This window comes from Mastigoproctus giganteus, chromosome 7 (assembly GCF_048544385.1).
Source record: "Mastigoproctus giganteus isolate SK-2022 chromosome 7, ASM4854438v1, whole genome shotgun sequence".
In the NCBI taxonomy this organism is placed as follows: Eukaryota; Metazoa; Arthropoda; class Arachnida; order Uropygi; family Thelyphonidae; genus Mastigoproctus; species Mastigoproctus giganteus.
In genome coordinates, this window is record NC_143581.1 from 201,985,918 (window position 1) to 202,011,101 (window position 25,184).

General features: G+C 36.0%; 2 protein-coding genes across 2 annotated transcripts in view; both read left to right on the top strand.

Annotated features, from left to right (window-relative positions):
* LOC150083576 (enteropeptidase-like) overlaps positions 1 to 13,106 on the top strand; it is a 35,506-nt gene extending 22,400 nt beyond the window's left edge. The window contains exons 9-11 of the mRNA XM_090378526.1: positions 4,734 to 4,882; positions 12,790 to 13,012; positions 13,096 to 13,106. Of these exons, the coding sequence (XP_090234652.1) occupies positions 4,734 to 4,882; positions 12,790 to 13,012; positions 13,096 to 13,106 (383 nt within the window). The remainder of the gene's footprint in view (positions 1 to 4,733; positions 4,883 to 12,789; positions 13,013 to 13,095) is intronic.
* A 3,667-nt stretch (positions 13,107 to 16,773) lies between these two features.
* On the top strand, positions 16,774 to 24,841 carry LOC150083577 (chymotrypsinogen 2-like). Its single transcript, XM_090378527.1, has 4 exons — positions 16,774 to 16,918; positions 18,877 to 19,090; positions 20,054 to 20,168; positions 24,668 to 24,841. Exons 1-4 carry the CDS (start codon positions 16,774 to 16,776, stop codon positions 24,839 to 24,841), a joined length of 648 nt encoding a protein of 215 aa, XP_090234653.1.
* Positions 24,842 to 25,184: the final 343 nt, after the last annotated feature.

The window sequence follows — 25,184 nt, forward strand, 5'->3', positions numbered from 1 at the left end:
CGATCAAGACGTAGTTAGTTGGTCTCTGGCAAGGTAGCCTAGTTTTCCTCCCGAAAAAGGATGTTTTTCATCCAGGAAAAAAAAAAAGAAGCCAAACCTAGGGACAAACGGAATGTAGTAAATGTAACTACTGTCAATGTATAAATAGTAGACGCGTATATAAATATCCTACTGATAATGCAAGTGATTTATTCTGTTATTAATGACTATTATTTAATAAAAACATACGTTTACAGTACTTGTGGAAAGATAGTAGCTGTGTTACACCTATTTGCCTTCATATGTCACGATTTCACCGACAAATAAAATCTCAAAGTTTAATGTTCAGTTTCGTTAACAATTCCAGTGATGACTATTTTTCCTTTTTTTTTAAATTTAAATTCAGTTTATTATTTTTATTTTATTATTATTTTTTAATTCACATCTGGTGAGTATGGGCTTGGCACACCCAGGGTTCTGAGCTGGATATCATCATTCTTCTCTTTCTTGGTGATTCCCTTCTACTTCTGTTCTTTCTCTCACTATCAGGGTAATTCAGAAATATATATATATTTTTTTCTTTTGGCTGGTGCAGCATAAGCCTTAGGCTTCCTTGAACCATATGGCTAATAATAATAATAATAATAATAATAATTATTATTATTATTACAGACAGTACTAGAGACCCCAACCCACAAGCTGTACTGGAACTGCGCCACACTGGCAACGGTACCCAACACAGGCAACCTGCAGAAAACCCATGGGGAAAAAATCAAGATGTACACGAACCTAAGACAGGAGATCAAAGAGATGTGACATATGGAACAAGTAACGACCATCCCGATCAGCGTGTCAACCACAGGTATGGTGCCAAAGACCCTACATAACAGCCTAGCAGCAATAGGTCTCCAAGCGAACACCTACATGGAATTCCAGAAAGTCGCAATCCTGAACACCTGTAGGATAGTTAGAGAGTTCCTCGACCAACAGTAACACCAGACATAACAACCACCACCATGTGTACTTGGTAGCAATACCCGTCACGAGGTGGAACCCCCAATCAGGGAGAAATAATATAAGAGCAATAATAATAATAATTCAGTTTTCTAAAATGCAAGAAGTATAAATTAAATTAAAAATTTTAATAATTACCACTATAGTTAAATGGCAGTAATATCAAATCAATTTAATGTTAGGTTTGTTTTGCTAGGTTATTTATTATTATTTTTTAAAATCATTATAATTTGGAAACGCACCGAATGTTTCAATACCGGTTGTTTTAAATTACATAAATTGAATAAAATGTCTATAATTCAAATAAATAAGTTCGTAGAATTTTATATTTCAGCTCTTTAATTTTAAGCCTTTTTAAGTGTTTCTAATTAGAACCATGAATTGTTGCATATATATGTCTTTAAATTCGATAAACATTTTACTGATCCTATTTCAAATTTGTTCGAATATTGGCAATGATAAAATTATCATCCCTTAAAAAATTCCTCACGTTATTAATGGAATTTGAACCTATTGTATGCCTTATAGGGAACACGTGCACTGTATTAACCGCAAAGGCTTAGGTTCTTGTTCTTGATACATTCGTAATGTCACGAACATATTTGATTAATATAAATGAGATTGTTTAATAAACAATATTCCATTTCTTAAAACTTTCCATTTTGACCATTTCTGAATAGTACTTATATTGCTATAAATAAATATAAAAGAAAATATGCTTGCCTTGTGTTAACAGCCAAATTAGCCATGGTCATCGCTGCTAGCATTCCTAGATATTCGAGAAAACACTTTTTTTTCCCTGATTTTTTAAAAGAAACAGGAATAAAATACATGTAAAGGGTAGTTCCATATATATATTGGGAACAAGGACACCCAAGGAAAGTATCCCAACTGTAGCAATACGAAAATATACGCTGCTCAATAAAATTAAGAGAACAGTTACAAAACGTGGTGTAAAATTTGCTATGAAGCGGAACAAAATTTACTATGACAGTGTAGATTAGAATAACGATAAAATGAGGAAACAGAAACTTCGGAAAGGTATTAGGAACATTTATAGGGGTTGTATAGGAAATACCAAAAAGGTCATTAGAGAAGTCGATACAAGATGCTTGAAAATATGGTCACATGATATCAGTATGGAATATGATAATCTTCAACAGCTAAATAGACCTGACAGACAGCAGTGAATGATGCTTGATAAAAAGGTTGTCTATAAGATTCTGTGGCAACAAATCCCGTTCTTTCAGCAGTGCAGACTTGAGGAGTTTGCTTTCGGTTTGCAATTAAATATCTAAGGTGTCTCACACATGTTCGATTGGATTTAAGTCTGGTGATCTTGTTGGCCACGCAGTCGTTGGATATCTCAGTTTTAAGATTTTCCTCCGACACTTGAGTTCCACGTGCAGTGGCGTTGTTGCTCCCGAAAAAAAAAAAATCTGGGCTAACTGCATCCCTAAAAAGTCGCACATAGGATTCGAGGATCTGTTCTCCGCAACTCTGCTCGGTTACGGTACCCATATCAAAAACATAAATAGGGGTCCCTTTTTTTGATATGGAGGGATGGTACCGGATTCCTCATCTCCAGATGAAATAATGGCTAGAGTCTGTTTGTAGACTAAAACGGACTGGCCAGAGAACAAAACTGTATGCCTTTTGTCAGAGCTCCAAGTCACATGTTCATGGCATAGTTTCGACGAGCTGTGCAGTGGTTTCGGGTTAATGGGATACAAACCACTGACTTCCTTGCGTAGAGTCACTTGAATTGAGCCTTCTTAATGCAATCCAGTTTGAAATGTTTTCACCTGTGGCCGCAGCAACCCGAAGAGACAATTGATGAGTGTACATTGTAGGATTCTGTCTTGCTGTTACAGCCAGCTAGCAGTCTGTTCTGGTTGACGTAGCCTTCGGGCGACCTTGATCAGGTCTCCTTGTAATGATTCCTGTCTCCTGAAACTGTTTCCATACTGCTGAGATGAAACTATGTGACACATTAAGCCAATGTGCCACCTACGCCTGCTAGGCATCAAGTCCAATGATCTACAATCTCAAAGAATCATTTAAACGATGATGACTTGCGCCTCAGTACTGGAGATATGGTTATTCCATTGAGCAAACCAAAAACAGAATGAAATTATGTGGTCATGTTTTTATAGGCATGAGAAATTTGCATAATTTCCGGCTCTGTAAGCTCGATTTTTATTGGATACTCGGAATTTGCATACTAGGATGCCTATTATGTCAAATATTCGCCTTTGGCGACACTGTTCAGAATAAATTATTCATTAAAAATATTTTGTTCTGTTAATTTTGTCGAGCAGTGCACGTTAGCACAGGAACTAATGAACATCATTCTAGTATAAATACACATAGGCTTTTGTGACTACGGGTATTTCATTCACACAGAGGGGGTCCAATGACGGTTATTCGTACAACACCTGGAAGGAGCTGAACGTCTCACATACAAGGAAACAGATTCCATCCACACCTGTTGGATGAAAGCTGTCACTTTTGATTTCCATATCTTTAGATCTTTATCTAAAGATTTAAAGAGCCATTATCTTTAGATTTACTCAGATAACTCTTTGTACATCGATTTTTAGATCGATTTACAAAGTTAACTTTGTGAATCTACCTATAGCTCAGAAGCAAGCGCCCTCTAAAGTTTCTGTGGAACCTTCCTTTGGAATACTGACTGAAAAATCAATAATCACTATCTTTTTTTTTTACAATGTCAGTCTATTAACCTGTAAGAATTAATTCGTACATCTGTTAATCTGTAATAAATCTCAAATATAGCATGTAGCGAATGTATTTTCCTTTTAATAAAACCAAGTAGATAAAATGTTTATATAAAATAAAGTTAACTGAAACATGTTTTACAGTTGATAACAATTCACAAAATACCTGTTATAATATTTTTCAATACACGATATAAATTTATTATTTGAAAGCGTTTTTTTCTTTAAATACACTATTTCTCAGTCTTTAACCTTATCACTAAGGCCATCAAAAGGCAGGTGTTCATTATAACGCATTTTCCCATTGATCCAGTTGGGCTACTTCCCTTGGGTATCTTTGTCACCTATATATTTATCAAACTGCTCTTTCCATGCATTTTATTCTTGTTTCTCAGAAAATACAAAAAGAAAAACATGTGTCTTCTCGAATATCTAGGAATGCTAGCAGCGATGGCTATAGCTAATTTGGCTGTTACCCAAGGCAAGCACGTATTCTTTTATATTTCTAGCAATATAACTAGATACTGTTTAGACTAATCAGCAAGAACCAAAATCCAAAATTTTAGAAAAGGAACACTTGTTAATAATGTATGTATACGATATTTCTGATGTGTTACCAACCAAAACTTGCATCCCTCGGTTAGCTCAATGCGTATAATCACCATGCTCCCCATACAGGGTGAAAAAAAAAAGTCCCGATTCGAATGCCATCAATGAGTGAGGAATTTTTATACTATTATTTTATTTATTTTATTTTTTTCCACAATAAGGCACGGTTAATCGGTTTCATGCGAGAGTTTCACGGTTTTTTCTCCCAGCAAGCAGGAAAATCGAATATAGAACGCATGCAATTTATCGACATAATATATACGGTACAATATGATCTAAATTGTTAGGACATACGAAATTCTATGGAACAAGTATAACTATAACCACATTTCTTTAATGCTTTATATAATGTGTTGTTTCACTATTCTTTTTCCTCTTTGCATCTTTTAGGAACTACCATTCTATGTAACACTAGCGAATCTTTGACTCTGTACCCAAATGATGATCCCATAGACATCTACAGTCCTGGTTATCTAGAAGGCAAAAACTATCCAGAGAATCTCCATTGTTATTTTACAATTTACACTAGTAAAGGAAACGTAAGTATGATTTTCACACGGCTTACTTAGTTACATAAATGTTAAAACAATTTTTAAAAAAAATAAAGGTTAGTGATGCGAATTCCACCGGGGTCGCTGGATTTTCCACTGTTCCCCAAAAGAGATTACCTGTGCTAGATAGTAGATCCCTGGCTACCACTTGCTGGGCTGGAAACTAGCTTGCAGAAGTGAGCTCGGCTAAGTGGCCAGTCACTCAATACAAACATAATCCGGAACTACAGTGGCAATTTTTTCCATGTAGAGCAGCATTCTCCTTGCCTCTTACATAACACCAATGCTTTCCATTATTTTCTCAGTTGTAGCTCCTGCGAAACGTGCAATAGCAATAACACATTTCTGGGAATCAAAAAGATCATCTGGCTTCCTCATAACGCCCAGGAAAGTGGGCAATGTTTATCTGACACCAAGAGGCTTGTGATCATACCATGAGACAACAGATTTGATTATCTGTTGATGCCAATTAGAAGTATGGATGTAATGGAGTCAAAAGCGTTTGCTCGAACCATTTTTAAGCATGTTAGCATATGTGGGTAATTTGTCAACTGTATCTTCAGCATTCCGTCTGTCCGTCCGCATGTAATAACAATTTCTTAATGGATAGATTTTCATACAATTTTATATTTAGGCTTTATAAAAAGATTTTTCTAATAATCCCATTCATTAAAATTGGGCCAATAGAAATTGGAAAATTTTTTTTCGTAAAAATTCCAGTTATTTCGAATGTAAATGTTTCAGATGTTTGAATATTACTTGGCAAGAAAATGTGAAATTGACATTAAATATGCATCAGATACATTCTGTTAGTCTCTGGGAAGGCATCAGAATCAATTAAAATTAGACAGTCCATCCCCCCCCCCCAATATTGCTCCGTGTTTTCATTGTCTGTAAATGTAGTGTTGGGAGGACGGCTCCCCTACTAACTCACTACCCACGGTCTGCGCGGTAAGCACAGTACTATCACAAGGGTCCTCCCCATACAGGATAGAAAAGGCCTGGGTTCGAATATAGTCAATGACGTGAGAATTCTTTATGGGCTTTTTTCACTCTGTGGCTGAGTTAGTCGGTCTTAGGCGTAGTTAGCAAGGTTTTATCCCCCAAGAAACTGGGATTTTTTCGTCCAGCAAAACAGGCAAATTGACCAGAGAAAACATGCAGTTTACAGAGACACAATACATACACGAGGTGTGACAACAAAGTTTCGAAAATAATTAATTCAAAAATTTTATTTTGAAAATTATACAGATGTGAGGCCATCGCCTGCGAAGTAGTCCCCTTCAGACTGTACACACGCATTCCAGCGTAGGATCCATTGATCTTAACATTTCTGGTATGATTTAATACCCACGTTACATTACTCTGAATTTCAGAAACTGACTGAAAATGCGTTTTTTTCATGACTCCTTTTAGTCGAGGAAATAAAAAGGAGCCACAAGGAGACAAATCAGGAGAATACAGAGGGTGCTGCAACGCTGTGATCGATTTTGAAGTTAAAAACTCTTTCACTACAATGGCAGAATGTGCAGGAACATCATGATCCAAAATCCACGATGAAACAATTTCAGGTCGAATCTGGTTGACTCGCTTGCGAAGCCTTGAAGGTAAAATTGCCGATTGACAGTTTCATTAGGTGGCACAAACTCTTTGTGAACAATTCCTCTTCGAACAAAAAGGCAAATTAACAGTTTTCACTTTTGACTTTGACATTCTCGTTTTTTTGGGTCTTGGAAGCTCCCTTCTATTGTTGACTGCCTTTTTTTTTTTCAGTTATAAGCCTGTCATCCCCTGTAATCATGCGAGAAAGTAAATCTGGAACATCTTTCAACGCTTTCCAATATCTCCTGAGAATATCTCATGAGAGAGGTTTTTCGGTACCAGTTTTGCATACTTTCCTCATCAACAAACTTTCAGTCAAAATTAATCTAACACTTTCCTGATTAATGTTTAGTTTTTCGGCAATCATTCTTGTGATTAACCGCCTATTGTTTCGAACAAGATCACGCACACAAACAATGTTTTCGCCATGTCGAGTCGTGGAAGGATGTCCTGAATGCTCAGCATCTTCAACGGATTCACGTCTTTCTCAAAACTGTTTAGCCCAATTGAAAACGCATGGTATCATCTCCATAAAATTTATCAACTTTTCATAAATATCCATTGACGATATGCCACTTTTTACAAAAATATTTTATCACAACTCTTTGCTCTGAACTGCGTTCCATTTTCCACATAACACGGAACTCAAACACATCTTTACATGAACCAACCGTAAAGCATATTAACTAGCGCAACCACAAGTCGCCCTAGTTAATATGCTTTCAATAGCCAGTCAGAGGATTAAGAAGATCCTATGAGAGAGAGAAGTAGAAAGGAATCACCAAGAAAGAGAAGAATGATGATATCCAGCTCAGGACCCTGGTTTGCCAAGCCCATACTAACCAGATGTGAGTCCCCGGGGTTGATGAAAGAATAATGTTGACAATTAAACACATTGTAGATTATGTTGACCATTGCTTCAATTTGATCTGGATCGTTATGTCAAAACATTCCTCTGTAATCTTTTGGCTTAGCCATTGAGCAAAGCAGATGTAAATAGAAGTAAAAAAGTAAATTGTATATGGCAATTTTTAGAATAAAATTTTCTTGAATATTTGTATAATAATTTTTTATGTATCTGTGATTATTGTGCACATTTTCTAGAAGAGTTTGTTTTTATATTGTAGAATGTTTTGTGATAGTTTTTGTAATATGGGAAATATTTCGTGTTATTTTTTATTTGCAATATTAAAATTTTATCATGAAAAAAAATTATCCATTATATTTCCCTAGTGGTTAAAAAAAAAAAAAAAAAGAGATGTGTACCCAGCACGCGCGTTAGATGGTTTTATGTGAATCCTTCGCCTTTCTTTTAGGTATTATGATTTGGATATTGATTACGAAACAAGAGCTTTTGTATTGTAAATACTTTATTGAACATTCGCAAATTTTTATAATTTCTGGAAGGCAAGATTTATTTACAATGGATTTATGATAACTAAAGTAGTTGATGTGTACCTACGATTGCAACGTATATAAATGTCTAGAAAACAGCGTCGATTGAAATAGAGTACCGACCTCGTAGTTGAAGCGACATAGCATTAGCATTAGTAGAGGCATATGATGCAAGAAAGCAAGCTTATTCAGCATCAGCCAGAAAAAAAAAAAAAAAAACCACTACTCCCATTTCACCCCTCCGTTCGTTCGAAATACCTGTCCAGCTGAGCCTTAAATTTGTTTAGGCTATCAACTTCCACAACAAGCGATGGGAGTCTATTCCACAAACCAACTGCCCGCTGGCTAAAGGCAAATTTCCGCACATCTATCTGACATTCGTCCTTCCTCAATTTGAATTTATGCCCTCTCAGGTGATTATTCTGAGCAAGAGGAAGAATCCCATCGGCATTGAGCATGCTCAAGCCATTCAAAGCCTTATACACCTCTATCAGATCACCTCGCCGATGCCTAGTCTCCAGGCTCTGTAATTTGCAAAACTTAAGCCTTTCTTCGTAAGAGCAACCCTTTGTTCCATTCACTAATCTTGTTGCCCTTCTCTGTACTCTTTCCAGCAGCTCTACATCCTTCTTGAAATGAGGCCTCCAGACCTGTATACAGTACTCAAGGTGTGGCCTGACCAATGCCTTATACAAGGGAATAATCACATCCCTGTCCCTGCTAGAAAAATTCCTGTATATCATTGACAAGACACCATGAGCTACTCTTGCAGCTCGTCTGCACTGCTCAGAGAACTTCATATCTGCCTGCACAATTACCCCCAGGTCCTTTTCATTCTCTACCACTGTCAGCGTAGTACCACAGAGTTGATACGTTGATCTGGGGTTACTGTTTCCCATATGTAGTACTTTACATTTGTCAATGTTAAACTTCATTTGCCACCTCTCAGCCCATCTGCTCAACCTTTCCAGATCCTGTTGCAGCAGCATAGTATCAGTAGTGTCCTTAACAACCCTGCCAACCTTGGTATCGTCTGCAAACTTGGATATTAAGCCTGATACACCATCATCAATATCATTTATAAATACAGAAAACAACAATGGACCCAACACTGAACCCTGAGGAACTCCACTAATAACATTAGTCCACAATGAGCAGTGTCCATTGATTACCACTCTGTCTTCTGCCACTCAACCATCCCTTTATCCATAGCAGCAATTTGCCTCCAATGCCACACTTCTCCAATTTGTGCAGCAGTCTTCCATGCGCAACAGTATCAAAAGCCTTTCTAAGATCCAAATATATAATATCAAAGTTATTCCCTGCATCCAGTTCTTTTGCGACTACATCATAGTATCCAATCAAATTGGTCAGAAATATGCAGCTGTTCGAGGCACCTAACAATGGAATGTTATGAAAATGCGAGACGAAAAAATCAATTGTTGACAAATATTTGTATTGTTGCAGTCATACTTACTTCAGGAAGTATGATTGTGACGTTTACTATTAAAAAATTCTAAAAAGTTAGAATTCGAGATACTATTGTATCCAGGTATCATCGTAAAGAGGGGGGGGGGCATGATGACCAGGCTGGCTCGAGATATACCGGTCACGAAAAACGCGTCACGCATTCTAAGCACACTAGTGGGAAGCGCCTCTGGCGGATAACGTCACGGAAGTGACGCCATCCTCTGAAAGAATCCCCAAGGATGTTTCACATCAAAAAGTGGCAAAACTGCGAGTCCATTGTTAAAATATTCACAGCTCACCACTGTGTGTGAGCTGTGAAGCCGGGTACAGTAATGTATATAAACATGTGGCGGGTTTGCCATAGTCTGCCTTAGGACAGCCCTAACTTAAGAAATAAATTAAAATTCAAGGAAGAATTACAGAATTGGAGATGTGCAGGCGATGTGGGAAGATTATTATTATTATTTTTTTTTTTTGGTTGATGCGTTATAAGTATTTTCTTGCACCATATGACAATACTACTACTACTAATAATAATACAATATTTTGAAAACAGGAAAACAGAGAAGTTCACTTTTTCTCTTGATTTGGTGAATTCATGTGGTTCTTTGTTTAAAGAGATTTGTGTGACATCACTGTTGTGTATGCAGGAGCGGATTAAGGTCGGTTGAGGCCCTGGGCGCAGAAGAAAATATTGGGCCCCTTAAAAAAAAGAGAGACAGAGAAAATAAAAATACATGTTACCATTTTTTAAATAAATAAAAAATACTATGTACTATTAATGTTTTATTTCCAATAAAATTTGAATATAATATATAATATAATTAATAATAGCATAATAATAATCACAAAGTTTTGAACTAATATGTTCAACTAATTTGTTGGGGTTTTGCGTGGGGCCCGGTGCGCCCGCCGTTAAATCCGCCTCTGTGTGTATGACCTCCACAAATCCTAACTCCACCCCTTGACTAGAAACAAAAAAAAAAAAAAAAAACCACTTTTATATGAATAGAATGGAAGTCTGTAATTCGTCTAAGTGGCATCTCTTGGCAGCAACAAACTGTTTATCTAGTGAGGGAGAGGAATTTACTTTGTGCATTCAGGAACTTAAAAGACATGGCATAATTCTGCTACAGACAAAAATTGCCCAAATCCCTGTTTTCATGTACACATCATTCTCTTGCTAGAGTTGATGTTTATTCTAATATATCTAATATAATTTAGAAAGAAAATGCAACTAGGGTCACCTTAATGATTACATCAGAATTTTATTTATTTATTTATTGTACCATTCTTTCCAAATTTTGGTAATCCTGCCGTATGTTACCATACCATACATGTAATATTACATATGCAATTTACACTATCATGCAGAAAATGAGGTACAGCCAATTAAAAGTGTCTGAAGTCCATCCACACATTTTGTCCAGAACTGAATACAAGGAGCTGCCCAATCCTGTAAGAACTGCACCTAGCACTGCGTGATGTTGAGATGAACAGCACAAGGAGCTGCCCAGTCCAGATGATAACAACACCCAGCACCACACAGAAATGCTTAAATGATGATAATTTTCCTTCTTCTTCCAGATGTTTGGAATAATGTTATTTAATTGTAAGCAACCTACCATTAATTGGAAGAGTACCACACATCCTATGCCTATACTCTAATCAATTAAGACTTCTGCTCCGATAGCTAGAATAATAATACAATACCAATTGCCTAATGCTAAAAAGTGCCACAATACCAGATTTTGCCATTGGGAGTAACAATGTATCTGCTGACCCTACCCTGGCTACACCATTGATGTGATGTCACCACTGTTCTTAATATAATTGGACTTATGTTGGTCATTCCTTTCTAGCATGGTACCCTTAGTTTGTGTAGCTGTGGGTATAGGATTTTGGTGGCACCAACTGGTATAGTACTACTTCCAATGAGTGTGGGATTGCCTTTGTCTGCCCTCTTCAGGGCAGACAGAGATTTTAATGGTCTATCTCCACTTGGCCAGGGACATACATAAGTCATGGCCTGCCTCCTCATGGCATAGATGGGCACTAGGCATACTTTTCAGGTGATCGTCTTCCCAGTGAAAAAGAGGCCAGAAACAAATAAACAACATAACATGCTACACACATTTCTGGCCATTCTACAGTTTTGTATCATCACAAAGTACCATGGCAGAGTTGAACTAACATTCCTGGAGTCATCTTACAGAAGATACTATACGTTTACATACATACCTTCCTTTCTAGCATAATCACCTTGGGTCTGCTCCAATTGCAAAAGTACATGTCTTCTTTGAAAACCTTCAAGGTAAAGGATTGAAATGCCAAAAAAATTTTCCTCCATTGCAAGAAGGCATGTCTCACATCCTGGCATCAACGACTGAAGATTAGGCACATAAAACCCACAAATTCTTCTAAGATCTTGATACTCGTGGCAATTAATCAAGACGTGTTCCCAGTCTTCTTGCATCCCACAAACTTACATTGTGCACTCACTGACCCCCCCCCCCCCCACCAAGCATTTATTTTAACAAAAACTGAACCATGTCCAGTAAAAAAGAATGTGGATTTTCATTGAATCAAGCAGGCAGAAACTTTTTTGTTATCAGTACATTGATGCTGCTGCTACTGCCCCACGTTTTCTGCCATAACGGCATCATATTTGCTTCTTTTTCTCCTTGTAGCCATGGCCACATTGCACTGCAATCGACGTTCTCTCATACATCTGTCCTTTCCAATGGTAAAAGCATGTTGATCTAAAAAACTGAAAACTAAAAGACTCAAATCAAGAGGCATTCTTCCTGTTAATACTGCAGTGCATCATTGGACATCATCCAGCATGCCCTACTGAGCCATTAACAGCATTGCTCTCTGAATTGCAAGTATCTTGCACACATTTGCCCTTCGCAATGCAGTCTATCCAAACATGAGCACCATAACTGACAATTAGTAAAAAAAAAGACACAGTCGTAGAATAGCCATCGTGTGCTACCTCTAACTACACATGAATTTTTTTTTTATTAAAGAAGGTGGTCCCAGCCATCTTTCCTGGCAACCCCACCATCTATCGCAATACCGTACAGGTAATTTTTAGCATAAGATATACTACCACTAGTTGGTTATCATTCCCGGCACATGGAGACAGGTAGAGATCGTCTGCTGGCATGCTGATAACATAATGCACAGCATCAATATAATATCCCCAATTTGGAGGTATGTCAGTTCGTTGAGCATAAAATCACAAGATCCATCCATCTGAAAATAGAACACAAGTGGAACATGAAGGGATCCTTCCGTCTTGACCACTTCAGACTGCCATTAGCCAAGTTCAAAAAGAGTGAAGAAAATTTCCTTAAAATAAATTACCCATAATATTGCACGAAAATATACTAAACAAAGGTAGATAATTTTTTTCTTTGCAGAAAATAAAAATTACGTTTGTGTCCATGGACATTGAGGAATCAGGTTCATGTGAAACTGACGAACTGATCATCAGCGATCAATCAAGCGGTTTCAGCATGACCTACTGTGGCAAAGTGATCCCACGACCAATTATAATTGGCAACCGCGTAGCTTTGGTATTCCAAACAGACTATTTCGGCAACAGACGTGGATTTCATATCCGAGCAGAAGTCACTACTACAGGTAAGTCAATGAGATCTAAGCAAGAAAGTAATTATTCTATTTTTAATTAAAATTAAATTAATTCTGTTTTTAACTCTCATCAGTTCGTTACTAATTGCAAGTAAGAATACGAGGTGAATTTGAAAAGTTCATAGCTTGAGCGCGAAGGATTCGAGGAGTCTGGTAACATGTTACTTTTCAACATAGTTCCTTTAGGAGTCAATACATTTTTGCTACTGGTGCTGCAATATGTTGATTCCAGCTGTGAAGAAAGTTTTCTTTGGGCATCCAGGAATGCATCCACTGGAGCAATAATGTCACTCTCAGGGGAAAATGGATGCAAGCCAGGTATAAATTGGTGAAAGTTCAATGCTGCTAGATCTAAATATGGGGTTGGTTCAAGATTTCAGTTACACTCATGCATTGCAATTGTCGCAATGACAGATTTGCGAGCAGGCGTGTTGTTCTGGTTGAAGAACTCCTTTGCTCACTTTCCTCAGTGCATCTTGGATGTTTTCAGGCAAAAGCCTCACAAGATCTGCTTAATATGCCCCTGATTGTCTGGCTTTTCTGAAGGTATTCCACTACCAATGCTCCATCAGCATCCCAAAAAACAGATTCCAGCACTTTGCCAACAGAAGGAATTGACTTGGCTTTCTTTGGAAGGGCTGTTTAGAGTGTTTGAACTGCCCCTTTTTCCTGTTTCAACATTTTTTTTTTGTACAAATTGCTAATTGTTTAGTCTTTCGAAACAGAGACTTGTTTCTTACAGTGAAAATCACTGAAGAAGGTCAATCTATTAGATTTATCTTGAAATAAATCCTTTGAAGTTAGCAATATTGGCATTTTTATCCAAGAGCTTTCTTGATAACACAACGAGAGAAATGAATTATTAAAGTTGCTTTATTTGACAAACATTGATTTGGATACGAGTTAATGGCTCCTTTTTTGAAGTCAATTGCAATAAACAATTTATTTTATTTAATCAATTTATTCTAGTTATCCAGCACTCCAATTATTATATGTGCAAATGTGACCCCAATTCACAAAGGAGGATCAAAGGCTGAAACAAGTAATTATAGACCTATGAGCTTAACTTCTGTTCCAGGAAAATTAATGGAGGCACTGGTTAAAGAAGCACTGCAGGATCATTTAGACAAGACTTCAGTTATAGCTCAGACACAGCATGGTTTTGTTAAGGGGAAGTCTTGCCTGACCAACTTGATTGGATACTATGATGCAGTCACAAAAGAGCTGGATGCAGGGAATAACTTTGATATTATATACTTGGATCTTAGAAAGGCTTTTGATACTGTTGCACATGGAAGACTGCTACACAAATTGGAGCAGTGTGACATTGGAGGCAAATTGCTGCTATGGATAAAGGGGTGGTTGAGGGGGAGAAGACAGAGAGTGGTAATCAATGGACACTGCTCATCGTGGACTGATGTTATTAGTGGAGTCCCTCAGGGCTCAGTGTTGGGTCCATTGTTGTTTTCTGTATTTATAAATGATATTGATGATGGTATATCAAGCTTAATGTCCAAGTTTGCAGATGATACAAAGGTTGGCAGGGTTGTCAAGGACACTACTGACACTATGCTGCTGCAACAGGATCTGGAAAGGTTGAGCAGATGGGCTGAGAGGTGGCAAATGAAGTTTAACATTGACAAATGTAAAGTACTACACATGGGAAACAGCAACCCCAGAGCAACGTATCAACTCTGTGGTACTACACTGACAGTGATAGAGAATGAAAGGGACTTGGGGGTGGTTGTGCAGGCAGATATGAAGTTCTCTGAGCAGTGCAGACGGGCTGCAAGAGTAGCTCATAGAGTATTGTCAATGATATACAGGAATTTTTCCAGCAGGGATAAGGAGGTGATTGTTCCATTGTATAAGGCCATGGTCAGGCCACACCTAGAGTACTGTATACAGGTCTGGAGGCCTCATTTCAAGAAGGATGTAGAGCTGCTGGAACGAGTACAGAGAAGGGCAACAAGATTAGTGAATGGAACAAAGGGGTGCTCTTACGAAGAAAGGCTTAAGTTTTGCAAATTACAGTGTCTGGAGACTAGGCACCAGCGAGGTGATCTGATAGAGGTGTATAAAGCCTTGAATGGTTTAAGCATGCTCAATGCTGATGGGATTCTTCCTCTAGCTCAGAAAAATCAGCTGAGAGGGCATAAATTCAAATTGAGGAAAGACAGATGTAGGATAGACGTGCGGAAATTTGCCTTTAGCCAGCGGGTGGTTGGTTGGTGGAACAGACTTCCATCCCTTGTGGTGGAGGTTGATAGCCTAAATAAGTTTAAGGCTCAGCTGGACAGGTATTTTGAACGAACAGAGGGGTGAAGTGGAAGTGGGTTTTTTTTTTTTTTTTTTTTGGCTGATGCTGCATAAACTTGCTTTCTTGCATCAAATGCCTCTACTAATGCTAATGCTAATGCTAATATGTAGACAATGATACTTATCAGTACTATATGATAATATAAATCCAGATGCTTCCATATTATTGATTAAAACTTGTTCATTTTGGTACAGATCTTCATTAGCTTCCTGTGATCGTTTCTAATGCTTGTTGACTGGAGAATCAATAGTTCACTTGTTTTCTTTATGAAAGATGGTAATTCCTGCAAAGATTTTATATCCTTTAGGATGCTACCAAAACTGTTGGACATATAACTGACTGATTCATCGGTTGTATTTTAGATTTTATATATCATATGTATTGACTCAAGAAGATTCATTTTCTTAGATAGATAATTGCTGTAAAATTTTCTCAGAATCAAGTGAAGGATTATAATAGCCCTTTTGTAGTGGTCAGGAATGAAATGCATTGAGCATTATACTTTCACTGCCAACTGAACAAGAAATATCTTGAAAATTTTTTTGAACAAATTCTGCCTATATAAAATACTTTATGTCACTAGAGGCAGGCTTTTAAGTATTTATATTCTGTTTGCATATTTTATTTCAATTTTCATGGCTTCAAGTTCTTCACTGGTCAAGACTGCATTTGATTATTGGTTGTCTGCAGAGATGGAGATACAACTGCTCAACTGCAGCCTTGTTGGGGACACTGTTCCTTCTCCCATTTGAGGACTTGTAGCTTGACCTTGCAAGAGATGGGGCATTGGACACTGAATTCCTCTTTCTACATTTTAACCAAGCATTTCAATTTATTTTCTCTCTAAATGACTAAATGTTTATTTCAACTTATGGCAGAGTTAGTCAGTACAAGAGATATATTGTCACACTGGTGCTCCAATGTTTTCACTTCTGAAAAATCTTCTTCCATTCATTCTTTTCATTATTGAAAGTCTGTTCTACGCCTGCAAAGGGATATACCAATTCAACGAAGGCTCCTTCATTTACAAGCATTCTTTCTATATAGACAAGCTTCATTCTGCTACTTTGAGAAATTTTTATAGTGAATTTCCTATTTGGTCAGAATTTTCAAGAATAGTATTGCAAGTTTCAGAAGCAATCGAATTACCACATATTGACTTTCTTTATTTCATATTGAGTAGTTTCACTCTGGTAATTTTATAAATCACTGCCTTCTTTAATACTCTTTTTCTTTTACTTTTTCTCCAATTAAAGTAATATCACTAAGTACTTTCAGATAAGGAACACAAGTAATGAAATTCTCCAAAGAAACATTACAAATAACTGAGTGCTGGCAATGACAGTTTGCATTTCTTTAAAATAATAATAATATTAATAAATGGCATTTGGTGTAGACACCTATCTTAAGCTATTTAAGAGTTTATTAAGCTATGAAGGCTCTCAGAGTATTAATTGTTGTCGTAGATTTGTGCAACATTGATGAGATAGAATGTATAAACAGAAACTGTGTCCCTCTCAGTTCCAAGTGTGATGGTATCGATCAGTGTGGAGATGGTACTGATGAAGCTGGATGTGGTGAGTAATATGTTTCTTTATTCCCATGCTTACTATTTTGTTAAGAAATTCATCTAAGTTAATTGATAAAAAGAACAGTGATCTTTTATAATAGGGAGTATTGTACCATCTGTACTAAGATAAAAAATAATAAAGGAAGAACATAAAGAAGAAGACTGTAAGAAAGACATTTTGACAATTTATGGCTAGTCTCTAGAATGCTTTTACTGTTACCTTTCATTATAGCACAGTTTATAAAAAGATCACACAACACAATTCATTGATTCTTCCAATGACTTGAACTCTAGGAGTCACACCTTTTAGATCCCCACCCCTACCAGTTGATGATCCTGGTGCACTACAAGCATCATAGGATGAAATGCATACTACATGACCTCTTTGGCATCAACTCTGGTTTACAAAACTTAAGACGTGTTTCTAATACAGTGCATACCACAGGAATCCATGGAAATATTTGATTACAATAATTACTCTATACAAGGGAGTATATCAAAAAGTTCATATCCTTACCTAGAAATAATAGCCCTAGAAAGGTGAAACTGCACATGAACTTTAATCCTTTTCTATGTACTCTCCATGTATAGTAACACATTTCTCACATCTACGGATCAGTTGTTGAATGCCTTGATCATAAAAGTAAGCACTTTTTGCCTGAAACCACGATTCCATTCCATTGATGACTTCCTGAGATGAATCAAAGCGCCGTCCACGCCATGGTTTCTTCATTGTACACCCACCGATCAAAAAAGTTCCCAACATCTGCATTACACAAATCCAACAGTTGGTGAGAACACTGCATTCGACATTGCTTCTGCAAAGACGTCAGCAATCTTGGAACTCATTATGCAGAGACCTTAGACATGTGCAGATGGTCATGTAAAATGCTGTGGGCAGACCCATAACTAATTCCCACTGCATTTGCAATGAAATGAATTGTCACATGTCTATCACTCAGCTGCTCAACCTTTGTAACCATCTCATTGTTTGTGGATGTTGATGGCCTTCCTTCTCTTGGCTTGTCAAAGACACTGGTACGACTGCACTGGAACTCCCATTTCCACATTTTTATAGTGCCATAGGATGGACAATTCTGCCTATACACAGCTTTCATTTCTTCATCAATATCCTGAGCTTTCTTGCCCTGCAAATGCAGGAACTCGATCACTGCTCAATACTCTACTTTGTCAACCATAGCATCCTTCCTCAGATTCTGGGCTCCACCTCTGGTGTACAATCACCCATGGAAATGAAATTTCACATGTTATTTATTGAATATGTAGGCAACTTACATTAAAAACGGCATCTTCCTACTGATGTTTTATCTAGGTCAGGATACAAACTTTTTGATATCCCCTGGTATGTCCTACTACATTCACGTATTGATCAATGAAATGCCATAACAGTCTTGTGTATCTTTTTCTGGACCAGAAAAATAGATACACAAGACTGTTATGGCATTTCATTATAGCACACTATGTTCACCAGTGTGCTATAATGCCTATGATACAGAAAAGATAAGATAATGATAAATATGATAATCATACAAACAAGTAATTTAAGCTTTGACTGATTTTAATCTGTTTTTTGTTCATACCTCTTGAAATAAGGATTGAAACTAATGTGTTAAAATTAAATTATTATACTTATAGTGAAAGTTAATTCCTGCAATCTGTGCTCCTTTAGCATAAGCCCTTATTCAACCATCCCCGCTAGTGGCGGAAGTACACCTCAAACTCAGCAACAATTTCTTTTCTTTTTTGAAATTTAGGTAACAGAAAAAAAATTGTAGAAAATTTCACACAGAATGCAGTTTATCAGAGATATGAAGTGTTGATACATTTTAATTAACAGTTACTTGAAACGTTAGGTGTTATGATCTTACTATAATTGCAACATCACACTTGTGTTATTTGTATTCTTTTGAGTTGTAAAAAATGATTTTTTTTTTCATATTTCAGGAGGACCCTTACCCCAAACACAGTGTGGTGTTACTACCATAAATCCACTTTTTGCTGGCTCAGATCGTGTTGTGGGGGGTAAGGAGGCAATATATGGTAGTTTGCCATGGCAAGTTGGTATCCAGAAAAGTAATATTGAGCCTGATGGACGCCATTGTGGAGGAACTTTGATTAATGCCCAGTGGGTAGTCTCAGCTGCTCACTGTTTCCAAGGGTAAGTTTTCCAAACTCTCATAAATGCATATATGCTTGGCCTCATAACCATGCTGTATTTGCTGAACACTCATGTGAAAAATCCTTGAAATAACTTCAAATCAGTGTTTTTCACTATTTTTTTTCAGTAACAGAATAAACTTAATTTCATCGATTCACTCATGATTTGTATGCAAAAAACTTTATGACTAGAAACAGAATAATTCAAATTACTTACATTTTTAGAAATTCTCATGTAAGTAATTTAAAATAAATAGAAAATATATTTTCTATTTATTTTAAAGTACATCAAAATATTCAAATGTCAAGAACAATTTTTTGTGGGAAATTGTGCAGAACACTCTGGCAATTCTCTTGAAACACAGTGAAAAATATTGCTTTAGAATGTAACATGAACTATTTTGTAACTTATGTTCAGGAGTATCAGCAGATACTCCTGAACAAAAGGAGTATCTTTCCTGCTGATACTCCTTTTGTTCAGGAGTATCTGCTGAACAAAAGGAGTATCAGCAGGAAAGATAACTTACCTTAAAAGTATATTTCCTTGTGTATGATTGTAAAATGTCAATGTAAAAAATATTTCTGGTTTGGAATCATATCATTTGAAGAGAAATTTTTGTGTAACTGATAATATATATTCAACCCATATATCTTTTTGAAGTTATTTAACAATTCTTAGATTTTTATAATGCTAATAATTATCAAGAAATGATTTTCTTAATAATAATTAGCATTGTCAGAAAATGGAAAATGAATAGCAACATGTTATATTTTTCGTGTAGAGGGGGGTGATCATAAAATTAACCTTTCTGGAAGTTTATAGTAGGGACAGACAGCATTTCTTGTTTGCAATTAGGTATTTAAGTCTTGAAATGGCCCTGAGTCAATAATAAAGGATGGAAAATTGAAGAAATGCTCACCAATGTCTAGTTAGTGTCACTAAAAGATACTTTTTTTATTTCAGCATTCATTCCAACTCAGATTTGCGACTCCATTTTGGAAACCACAACAATTTTTTCATGGATGAACATGAACAAATTCGTCTGGTTGAAAGAATCATTGTCTTTAATGCTACTCCGGTAAGTATTATTATCACTAAATATTTGAAACACTGCATGTTGTGAATCTCACCTGGTGACATAATGGGGGCCTGTTGTTTCAATGCAGGGGTGCTTTCTTTTAAGCAGATACCTCTCTGAACTGTCAAAAGTCTGTTTCAAATATTTGGATTATGCAGTCTACCTAACAGGGTGGTTTCAAACACTGAGAATGAAGCTTTTATGGGCCTTTTTCATACCATGTCAATCTCAGGCAAGGATAACAAGGTTTTCCCTCCTGAGACTGACTAACACAGCCATGGGTTATTTCATGATCTTCAAACAGGGAAACTGACCAGAGAATGCACACAATATATATATATATATATATATATATATATATATATATAGGTGGATGAGTTTGTTCTCTTGGATAACCCTAATATGAAATATTTATTACTTAATAGAGGTTTAATATACATGTGACATAAGTTACATTTCTAATCGGAAGTTTTTTTCCAATCTACTGCTTGGCTGCTTGTTTAGTTAATACATCTGTATATTGGTTGACATAAGATTGCTAATATAGGTAGCCAATTCTGAAACTGGTCACAGCATTTAGTTTTTAATGGATAACAGATTTTCCAAGTGGATGATGTTATTTTATATTAATTACTTTTGGGTAACTATGTGAAAAATGTAGTAATCTCAAAAAAGCCTAAGCCTAAGCACTATCATTGTTGAAATATCAGCACCCTCCGGAAAATAGATAGTAAAGCATAATGCTAAATAACCCTGTTTTAAGAAACTATTTCAAAGTGTGTATCCCTCCAACTTGTATTAATAACCACTACTTGTAGTAGATTATGAAACAAGAAATTCCTAAACGATAACTTTTAAACATATCGCACTTTTTTTCAAAAATATTAATATAATTATTGCGAATTTAATTTACAATTTTTATAATTTTTATTTATTTTTTTATCAAGCAAGGTATCAGCAATTTGAGAGGTGATTTATGATAAATATTTATTTTGGTTAACAGGTTATTCCAAAATTATCTTTTCACTTCATAAAAGTTCACATATTGTGTAATATAATGGTATCTAAAAAGCTGGTGGATCATAAGACAGAATGATGGTACAGAGTTCTGTAGCTAGATCATGACATTATATTTTGGTGGGCAATTTAGAACCAACTTTATTTGACTAGCTCGTTCAATGTTATTTTAAGGGTCACAGTGGAAGAACCTTTCAGTACCCTTCATGGATTGTTTTCCAGGATGAAAGAATAGCCAAATCAGATTAAAATGTCTGATTTGGTTTAGTCAGCTAAAGATTTAAGTTAGTTAATTCAACAAAATAGACATTTTACCACATTCATTATTCAATGGAACAAGTGAACATGCCAAAGATCACTATGAAATTTGTGCCACACATGAGCCAAGAACAACATGGCATTAATCCCATCACTAATAAATACTCTTCAGGTTGAGATGCCTGTGATTTCTTTCAACTTTTAAGATTAAAATTTAAACTGAATATGATGAGATTTAATAACATTATTGACATCAAAAATTTGCAAGAAATGAAGAAATCAGTTCCAAAGTATTTTCTGCAGTGGTAGAATTTCTGGACATGTATTACCATGCAAGGGAGACAATTTCGAAGGGAACACAATGGAATAGCCAACTGGTAAAGCCTTTTTCATTTTTCTATCTCTATATTGCAGTCCAAAAACTTTTGAGTAGCACCTGAGTTGCAACAGTATTGTATGCAGGGTGTTTGAGTGCGTCCCGGACATCTTTTGAAACAAGGCCTGAATTGAGATGGCAAAGTTTGTGCATGCATTTTCACACTCACACCTATCTCTTCTGTCAGTCATTGCAATCAATTGTATCTACTGCTCAGGTAGAGGCAGTTCAGAGTTTTAGCAGACAACTGCAGTGTCAAAGAAAAATGGTTAGAATGACTCTTCAGAGACCTGGAATTGGCATTTTTTCATTCTTGGACACTGACAATTTTTCCACTACATTTTACTCCTTTCTTGACCACTCTGATACAGCAGCTTTGATATAGTGTATTTATTTTATCCATCAGCATCCACATACTTAATTTTTAATAAAACCTTACTTATTTTGACTGTTTTGTTGGTAGAAGCAATATCTATAAGCACATTTATAGTTGTCTGGCACATGGTGCTTGGATAACGATGTGATCAAGTATCAATGGGTGGACATCTGAAAATGAATGGTAGGGCAGTGTGTATTATGTAATAAATATTAAAATATATATATGCATGTATATAGGCTGCCAGCTTTTGCCTTTCAGAAAGCTGAAAATCATATAACAGTAAGCAGGAGGAAAACAGGGACTATTGGGACTAAATTGGCAAAAAGAAAGAATTCATAAAAAAAAAAGTGGAAAAAGCAGGATATTTTATATATTTTTTAAAATCCACAGTGCACTAGAACCAAATATATACATTTCATATTAAAATATAGACATAGGATTGCTTACCAATAGAGTACACGTTCAAATATTAGCTTACCTTGTATTTTCCTCTCTGTGGATTTCTGTTTGGGTTTTCTTTAAGACATTTACAGTAGAGCGTTGATAATTCAAACTAATTGGGACAATGGGTAGTTCGGATTTTCGATTTGTTTGGATTTTCAAACTTATCAAAAGTACTGTTCTGGAGACTCAAAAAAAATAATAATAAAAAAAATAAAAATTTAGTAAGTTTAGAAATAAAATCAGTAAGTTGAACTTGTGTATTTTTATTCATAGGTAACAAAACAAATGGAACTTTCAGCCACATTAACACATTAATATATAATTACTTATTATTTGCTGCACCATTTTCAAACTTTGTTTTTTGTCCTCTCTCTTTTCAGCAAGAGTAGTTGATGCACAGGTCTAGTGTTGATGTCATTTTCTTCGTCGTTATCATTTACAGGAGCTGTACTTTCTTTTACATTCACAATTTCATTTTCATTTAAAACAGAAAACCCTGTAGCAAAAATATCATTTTCCATGCCCTTGCATCACCTTCATCACAATTTTCAAACCCAGGGATTGACTGAAACAAGCTGATCATCTCATTCAGTATTTGTCCCTCATCTCCTTCAGTTCAATTCTGCTCATCTTCTATGGTTTCTTCTGCAATAGGGCACAATTTTTTCCCAGCCATTTTTTAAATTCTGCGCAGTGAGTGATTCCCACGTGCCAGCATGTAGCAGTTGTCCATGAGACTGAGCTTCTTCAAAAAAGCCACAATGCTTTCTTTATTGCTTTCTGCTAAAAGTAAATGATGCAAGACTTGTAGCCTGGTCCATTAGTTGGAGGAGTGGGGTAATGTTTGATGGAAGAGATATGACCTCGAATCAGTCTTCTATTTTGTTTAATATTTCCGCTGAAGGATAATGCCACATTGTCTAGGATAAGAAAGGCCCTCCCCATTTTGCCTTCTCGTTCACGATACTTCCTGACATTCGGAATACAATTGTTGGTAAACCATAGTAAATTACAAAGTGCATGAAATATCAGATTACAAAGTCTTATGTTAGTTAGTACTGTATGTATATTAATTAAGCTATGTACATAAGTGTAAATTTATTTTTATTTTGCTAACCTGTGGATAATATTCTTCCAATTTTCATGTATCATTTAATTTTGTTAATTGGTATGGTAATAAAAGTGTAATAAGTTTGTGCTTCATATCTTCATTTTTATAGTCTGTGGATAATATTCCTCTGATTTTTGCTTATTAGAATTGCTGTTTAATACAATCAAAATTCAATTCACAAATGTGATCACAATAACTAGAGCTTACTGTAATTATTCTATGGCAACAGCATAAAAAAATAAAAATAAATAAATAAATGCTGGTTCATTTGGATTTCCAACACTCTACTGTAATTGATTTTTTGAACTGTTGAAGACTTTGCCCTCTTTGGAAATGTCAAGTCAAAAGTTTTGTTCGTAACACTGACCCTGCAGTCGAAATGTTTCATTGCAAAAGTTAATGCATATAAACTAGCTCAAAGGTGATTCACTTGGAGCAACTGTCCTCTAGAGGAATGGTAAAAGATTATGGTGATGAATCACAATAAGTTTTCATCAGATGAAAGAAGCAGCCCCAACCTAGAGAATATTTTAAAAATAACTAAACATTCAAATTATGGTTTGAGTACAATTTTTTGTGCAGGAGCAGAGGTAATGTGATATCCTCAATAACACCATTCTTCCAACATAAATGCATATATGGTCCAGGATGTTACAGGAAAAACTGGAGAAATGTATGAGGGGGCCCCAATAACACAGACTAAACATTACTTGTATAATTAAAAGCTAATATGTCATAAATTGATAGAATATATTTCAGAAATATTACATGCTGTATTAAGCTAAAGGTACCCATGCATATGTTAAGATCTTATCTCTAAGTCAATTAGAGATAATGGCATAATAGTTTTTGTAAGAAATGTATGTATATGCACCCTAATACATGATCAGTGTTTTAGTTTCTCATTCTTACAGAATGGATATTTTGATGTAGAAAATGATATAGCACTTGTGAAACTGAATGCTCCTGTAAAATTTACAAGTTATGTCAGGCCTGCTTGTCTTCCAACTCAAGGAAGTGTTCTGCCTGTAGGAACCAAATGTGTGTCTTCCGGCTGGGGCTTGACAAGAGGCAAGTATTCTTTCTAAAATTCTAAAGGAAATTCTAATAGACAGATCCGACAGAACTGTCTCTCTTTTGGGTAGTTCATAATTTTTCATAACTTCATTATAAACAAATTATGTTGTGCATTCTCTTAATATTGTAAGAATATTAATAAAAAAGGAGGGCTTTAAACAGCCCTAATCCTTATTAACTTAGAATTAAATGAAGCATTTCCCAACACTGAAGGCTATTACATGCTTGGCTAGCTCTCAATGGCAGTCTACATTCTCTGTGGCTTGTTTGTTATTTGGTTTTTAAGGCCATAAGGCCATATTGCTCCAGAAAATGCAGTGGTCATTCCCTGACCTTTTTTGCATCCTCCGTATT

What these genes read in the sequence shown, in the direction of transcription:
- LOC150083577 (XM_090378527.1), top strand. Translation starts at nt 16,774, where the DNA reads ATGAAGGCTCTCAGAGTATTAATTGTTGTCGTAGATTTGTGCAACATT. An exon ending in TACTGATGAAGCTGGATGTG is followed by an intron (nt 16,919 to 18,876) that starts GTGAGTAATATG and finishes TTCATATTTCAG; the next exon opens with GAGGACCCTTACCCCAAACA. An exon ending in GCTGCTCACTGTTTCCAAGG is followed by an intron (nt 19,091 to 20,053) that starts GTAAGTTTTCCA and finishes TTTTTATTTCAG; the next exon opens with CATTCATTCCAACTCAGATT.